The sequence below is a fragment of the Anneissia japonica genome, unplaced genomic scaffold (assembly GCF_011630105.1).
Source record: "Anneissia japonica isolate Jap-2015-1 unplaced genomic scaffold, ASM1163010v1 scaffold287836_len1076198_cov165, whole genome shotgun sequence".
Taxonomy (NCBI): Eukaryota; Metazoa; Echinodermata; class Crinoidea; order Comatulida; family Comatulidae; genus Anneissia; species Anneissia japonica.
The window spans coordinates 61,955-68,771 of NW_022729021.1; the positions used below are offsets into that span (position 1 = coordinate 61,955).

The 6,817-nt window shown below is 38.5% G+C and overlaps 2 protein-coding genes across 4 annotated transcripts in view; one reads left to right on the forward strand and one right to left on the reverse strand.

Moving 5' to 3' along the window:
* Nucleotides 1-2,916, reverse strand: part of LOC117114628 (ovoinhibitor-like) — a 10,880-nt gene extending 7,964 nt beyond the window's left edge. Inside the window, exon 1 of one of the 2 annotated variants that reach the window (XM_033258320.1) lies at nucleotides 2,764-2,916. In XM_033258320.1, the coding sequence (XP_033114211.1) occupies nucleotides 2,764-2,805 (42 nt within the window). In that variant the 5' untranslated portion in view covers nucleotides 2,806-2,916. The remainder of the gene's footprint in view (nucleotides 1-2,763) is intronic. The other variant, XM_033258319.1, reaches the window with a different exon arrangement.
* Nucleotides 2,917-2,923: 7 nt separating this feature from the next.
* LOC117114627 (alpha-(1,3)-fucosyltransferase 10-like) lies at nucleotides 2,924-6,418 on the forward strand. 2 transcript variants are annotated; one of them, XM_033258317.1, is made up of 3 exons: nucleotides 2,924-3,136; nucleotides 4,154-4,250; nucleotides 4,711-6,418. In XM_033258317.1, exons 1-3 carry the CDS (start codon nucleotides 3,065-3,067, stop codon nucleotides 5,922-5,924), a joined length of 1,383 nt encoding a protein of 460 aa, XP_033114208.1. In that variant the 5' UTR covers nucleotides 2,924-3,064; the 3' UTR covers nucleotides 5,925-6,418. The 2 variants fall into 2 exon arrangements, with proteins under 2 accessions (XP_033114208.1, XP_033114209.1); XM_033258318.1 differs by lacking the exon at nucleotides 2,924-3,136 and adding an exon at nucleotides 3,372-3,392.
* Nucleotides 6,419-6,817: the final 399 nt, after the last annotated feature.

The window sequence follows — 6,817 nt, forward strand, 5'->3', positions numbered from 1 at the left end:
GGTTAAAAACAGTACCATAAGGCGAAAGTAGTGTCGCTAAGGGGAAACTAAAGCGACGTTAAGGGGAAATCATAGACAAAAGAGTTTCCCCTTAAGAGCCGAATAAAGGTAGTATATATATATATATGTCATACAGATAAAGACGGACAACAAGGTACTCATACCGGCAGATAAAACAACTAACTTCTACCGTATGGACGCGAATTCCTATAACAACATACTAACCAAAAATATAACCAAGGCGTACAAGAAAGCAGAAGCTAATGCTGCAAGTACCATCACAACCGAAGAAACTAAAATAGCAAGGAACCTAGACTTAGACGACAGGATTGAAGTAATGGCAAAACGAAACGCATTTGTGACACTAAAGGACCACAAAGATAACTTTGTAAACAAACCAACATGCAGACTAATCAACCCATCGAAATCAGAAATAGGAAAGATAAGTAAGCAAATCCTGGAAAAAATCAACAAAAAAATAAACCAGAAGACTAAACTTAACCAATGGAGAAATACAAGTCAGGTCCTAGAATGGTTTAACAACATCACCGATAAGCAGAACCACTCATTTATATGCTTCGACGTCACCAAATTCTATCCATCGATTTCCCATAACCTACTTTCTAAAGCCCTCGACTTCGCCGAATCCTACGCAGAAATTACAGAAGAGGAAAGAAACATAATTGTACAATCCAAAAACACTCTACTATTCAGCAACCAAACAGCCTGGAAAAAACAAAACACTGAGACAAATTTCGACGTGACAATGGGTAGTTACGACGGAGCAGAGACATGTGAGCTAATCGGCCTTTTCATACTGGCAAAATTAGAACCAAAATATGGAAATAAGATTGGCCTCTACAGAGACGACGGACTGGCAGCATTTGACGATACACCCCAGCAAATCGAAAGAATAAAAAAGGACATATGTAATGTATTTAGAGAGTACGATTTGAAAATATCAATAGACGCGAACAAGAAAGTGATTAACTATCTTGACGTCACACTGAACCTAAGCGAAGGAACCCACAGACCCTACTTGAAGGAAAACAACAAGCCCCTGTACATACACTCAAAAAGTAACCACCCACCCTCCATTATAAAGAACATCCCGGAAGCCATAAATAGAAGACTCTAGCATTTCCTCTAACGAAACTGTATTTAACGACACCAAGGAACCTTACCAAGAAGCCCTAAAAGAAAGTGGATACGAGCACAAATTAACGTATGAACCCACAGCTAAAAACACACAAAGAGATAACACAAGGAAAAGAAAAAGGAACATCACCTGGTTCAACCCTCCATACAGCAATAACGTAAAGACAAGAATTGGACATGAATTTTTAGAAATTGTGGATGAATGCTTCCCACCCAACCATGCACTAAGGAAAATATTTAACCGAAACACTATCAAGATAAGTTACAGTTGTATGCCGAATATGGGTTCAATAATCTATGCACACAACAAATCAGTACTTAATAATACCACAATCCGCACAGATAATGAAGTCAAAGAATTCAATTGTCGCGACGTGTGCCCCCTATCCAACAAGTGCCTAACCAAAGGAGTTGTTTATCAGGCCACAGTCATACGCCAAGACGACAACAAAATAAAAACTTATGTCGGACTGACAGAAAACACTTTTAAGGGCAGATATAATGGACATAGTAGCTCATTCCGTAATGAAAAGTACAAAAACAGCACGGCACTCAGCCAATACATTTGGAAACTTAAAGCCGATAATATAAAATATGAAATTAAGTGGAAAATATTAGGTAAATGCAAACCATACTCCAATATCAGTAAACGCTGTAATCTGTGTTTGCTAGAGAAATATTTCATTATATGTAACCCTGAATTAAGCTCACTTAACCGTAGGAATGAATTGATTAGTGCATGTAGGCATAGAAGAAAATTTCTACTGCGGTATCAATATACATAGGCCTATACAATACAGAGCTTTTAATCACCTCTATGAATAATAATGAGTATACTAATTAACCTGTTTACCAATAAACTACATAACAATATAATCTATACAGCAATTAACAGTTCCACCATGCATGATTGTTATTCTGCAGTCTCATTCAGAGCCTAGCACCTGATGATTGAGGAAGTACCTCATGAAACAGCCTATATATATATAATGTAGGTCTACTTGATATGCGTTTTTTTTATTGTTTAATACTTTTTGTTTTGTCGGGGTCAAATTGAGACAAGCTTCGCTTCTATTTTTTATCCTAATTAATTAATTTTAATGTCGTCCACTTTATTTATCATTTGATGTATTTGATTAATTGAATAAATGTTAACTGAATTGAATTGACTGCTTTGAGCCGCAGCTGCTTCGACCTGAATCCGTCATGAGAAAATTGGGGCGCAACGTCTAGGCCTATCCTCCATTTTAGAAAATGGGCCTGATCTGAAAGTCTACACACTCGTGGACCCGATCGTCCACACTAGTTGTTGGGCCCGATAATCTGGCTGGAAATGGGCCTGATCGTCTGGGCCCGATGGTATCGTGGGCCCGATCGTTTGTCACCCCTAGGGTAGGCCTAGTACTGAGGACGGTGAAGCTCAAGGCTAGGGCCTATCTACACGTGTACGTCCTAACCTAGCTAGTAGTAGGCCTAGTAGTAGGCTAGGCCAAGGCCTAGCCTAGAGACTGAGTAGTAGAGAGTAGAGTAGTTTTGCGAGGAGGGCTTGTCAATTGACGTTCCTGGGAAATCTTAAGACATCACTCAGATACCAATAAGACTTACATAAAATAATGTTAAAACGAATATTGTCTTTACAACTGCCATCGTACAAATAGGTCACTACGCAACGCTTTCGACCTTGAGATGACGCAATGGCCGTCCGTATTGCTCGATCGACTGGTCGTCGTTTACGTTCTTCGTCACTTTATGATGCTCTCGGTCTCTTTGAGTCTTTGTTTACATGTGTAGCGCCCTCTGTGAACAACAAACTCGCACATCTTAGTTGGTTTTTCCATCTTCATTTCCTTTTATTTTAATTGCTTCACTTTCCTTATGTAGATTAAAGTTAAATCTGGTAAACCTAATGCGGATTTTAAGAAAAACTACGATTATTTGTGTATTTCTATTTTTTCTTTTGATACTGTTATTTACACAGGTAAGTAAAAAGAACAAAATAGGCCAAAGGCCCTACATACATATGCAATTGCAACCGCCAGACCAACAAGGCGGCCTCTGTAGCTAGCTAGCTGCTAGGCTAGGTTTAGGCCTATATCTCCTACCCAAATGGATTTTGTTGTAGGCGATCTAGCCACTCCACCGTGTGCCTAGTGTAGTAGAATAGGGTGTTCGGCTTACGCGTACTAACATAGCCTCCTACCCATCTAGCCTACCTAGACGAAAGCTCTGGCCAAGTCTGCAACTTTTTAGATTGCTTAGGCCTAGGCCTATATTATAGATTTATTAGTCTGAAAAAAAAAACAATTCTTGGTCTCACTATTTAAAACTGGAAACTGAGAGAGCAGCTTAGCTCAGTCAGCGGTGATAGCCACTGTGTGTGCGCTGAACCATTGAAATCTCTAGGTCCCGGCTCAATTCCTATCGCTTTCTCTCCTTGTGTTTCAGCTGAGGGCTGAAATACAAGTTACAATTAGCGCACCGTCTTTCAGGACACATTTAAGCCGTTGGTTCTGTGTGCATCTTGCATTAAAGAATGCAGTACACTTCAGAAAAGAGTAGGGCATTGTCTCCTGGTGTACTGCCAAATTGCCACCAGAAGGACCCTACTATCCTTGGTGTTTTCACTGAATAAATCCAATCCAATCTAGGTGGTTGTGCGATGTCCACCATTTCCAGTTTGCCTTCTGTCTAAGCAAAAATGTCAATCATAAAACTTTCCATGTTTTTATGTGTATACGTTGTAGTTTCAGAAAATAATACAAGGAATAACATAGTTATCCAAAAACCAAAAGGTTCACTGCTGTTAATCTAGCCAGATAAGAAAGTATAATACATACTCTAAGAATTGAATTGAATGCGCATCGTGTTGGGATTCAATATATCGACAGTGATTATGTCATTATCAGGAATTCCTGATGATTTTTGTTTCTATTAAATGCTCTTGGCATGTTTTATCATTTATTTTCAGTTAACTTTGATGAATGTTTTTTTAAAGGTTATTTGGAACTTTGATGAGGAATCTTTTTTTATGGAAGATGGTGCCCGATGGAGTGACAATAATAGAGAGAACCCAGGACAGATTTTTCCTGAAGGTAAAAAATAAGTTTAAATTGTGAATTCCATCCAAGCATGGTGAGGATTGTAATCTGCAATTGAACGGCATGTTCATCAGTGGTGGCTTCGCCAGGATTTGGGTCCAATGTCCACAACGTAACGGCCAATTTTCTCGACTGATGAAGCATAAGTGGGCATGACCAGGGGCAGCTCAAAGACTCCCTCAGAGTGGGTCTGAAGGAAATTCCTAGGAACTCTGACAATTTATAAATTTGTGCTCTATAATATCTCTATGCTGTGCTTGAGCAACCATTTATGACCATATAAATATATGTTTTAATAAACAAAAATAAATTTTAAAATATAGTGAATTGTATTCAGCAAAACTTCTGATGGCTAAAAATAGATATTCTTACGTTTTATGTTAATAAAAGATTAAAACAATATTTATTTGTACTTTATTTTGCCTGACTACAATGTATCATGGAATGTTTACAGATGAACGACTAGAGAGGGCAGCAGTTAACATCAAGTATCCGATAATACTATGGTGGACTGGATTTACAGGAGAGCGAGGTCGATTGAAAACATGCGGTGAAAGAAAATGCTTTTTCACGGTCAATCGTAATTTCAAAGATCATCCTTGGTTGAAGGTTTTTATGTTTTATGGAACTGATTTCAAAATCAAAGACCTACCACTTCCGAGGAAAAATCACCATCAGTGGGCATTGCTACATGAGGAATCGCCGAAAAATAACTACATTCTCACCCAGCCGGACTGCCTACATCTCTTTAATTACACATCAACGTTTAAACGCCACTCAGATTATCCGCTGACAACTCAGTATTTGCCTTCACTGGAGGATCTCACAAGTCGTAAATTCTTCGTTCAAACACCTGATAAAAGCAAGGATGGAGTTGCTCTGGTCTTGTATGTTCACTCGGACTGTAACCCACCTTCTGATCGCGATTCGTACGTCAAAGAACTCATGAAATACATAAAAGTTGACGCACTTGGTAAGTGTCTACATAACAAAGATCTACCCGAAAGTCTTCAAGATCCATTGACTATGGATAAAGAAGAATTTAAACATATTATAGCAAAGTATAAGTTCACCTTGGCTATTGAAAATGCTCTCTGCGATGATTACATTACAGAAAAGTTTTGGCGCCCTCTAACATTAGGTTCTGTACCAATTTACAAAGGTTCGAGCACAATCAGAGATTGGTTCCCTACAGAGAAAAGTGCAATTTTAATCGATGATTTTAAAAACCCGCAAAATCTAGCAGAGTATCTACTCTACCTGGATAAGAATGTTGACGAGTATAATAAATATTTAGAAGTGAAACAAACCGGAAAGATTACCAACTCGATGTTGGTTGAGACCATGCGAAAGCGAGAATGGGGTGTGGACGACTACAATCGGATGAATTTCATCGATGGGTTTGAATGTATGGTATGCAACAGTCTCCATGACGACATAGAAGCATTGAAGCGTAAACGTTACCGGAAACATGTTGCTCAACCAAATCACTTGGACTGTCCGAAGCCGGAACTTTATCGGTCGTATTCAATAATGTCAAATATGTGGGCGCGCATGTATGAAACAACTAAAGGAAAAGCAAGGGCTTTAAGAGAACTGGTGTTAATGGGCAAAAATTTTACAAGGACAGACTTTTATAATAAAATGTTTGATGATGAATCATCATAATGTATAATAAGTGCCAACTGTTGCAGCACAGTTGGGGGTGGGAGGAAGGTTTGATCACGCCTCCAGAATGATGGGGTGGAAGTTCACTAGGGCACCGGGTTCTTTTAAGAACGCATTAGCCAGATGAGTACACTAAACCTCCACAAGACTAGTGTCAACCAAAAGCGTGGGTGAAGAGGGTTTTGAACTAGAGCCGAACTTAAGGCTATAGGTTGAAATGCGCTGCCTCTGCTTTACAATTCGTCTTGCTCAAAGTGTGGTTAAATGTAAACCAAGATCGAGAACGAGAAATTTGGGAGAAATAATTTATAAATTTCTTACATTTGAAATTATAATTATCAGCTCAATAGTGCTTTCTGCACATTTTAAAAAGACAGCACTTAAAATGCGAAATGACAAATGTTTATATATTTTACATATATTTTTTTTTGTCATATTTTTTTATGTCATATAGGAGTTTTTATTAAATATTTTTTTTATTTTGTAATATGAAATTTTACCTAGTATTTTATTACATAGTTTAAATTTATTTAGTCTTTCTACTGTCTTATGTCTGAAGGGCCAAAGCTGGGTAGCCAGGCCCACCAATCAATCACACCAATGAAGTTTTCAATGGCAAAGGTTACTATACAGTATTAAATAAAAAATAGGCAGACTCGTATCCAAGATGGTGCAATAGAAAAATTTGCTTTTGCAAGCAGCAGTCTGCTGCATATATACAAGGTAATTCAACAAAAGGACGCACATCTCAGGACATCAAAGGTTATAACTCTGGCATCGACATTCTAGGCGCACGTGCGTCCCTACACACTGAACCTCACAAAAACCATAGCAACCAGACCATAAACCGTCAGCGTACGTGACGATTTACCCACGCGCGTGTTAGTTGCCAT

Coding starts and splice junctions, on each gene's coding strand:
- LOC117114627 (XM_033258317.1), top strand. CDS start 3,065: ATGCGGATTTTAAGAAAAACTACGATTATTTGTGTATTTCTATTTTTT. Junction 3,137..4,153: donor TGATACTGTTATTTACACAG/GTAAGTAAAAAG, acceptor GTTTTTTTAAAG/GTTATTTGGAACTTTGATGA. Junction 4,251..4,710: donor AGGACAGATTTTTCCTGAAG/GTAAAAAATAAG, acceptor GAATGTTTACAG/ATGAACGACTAGAGAGGGCA.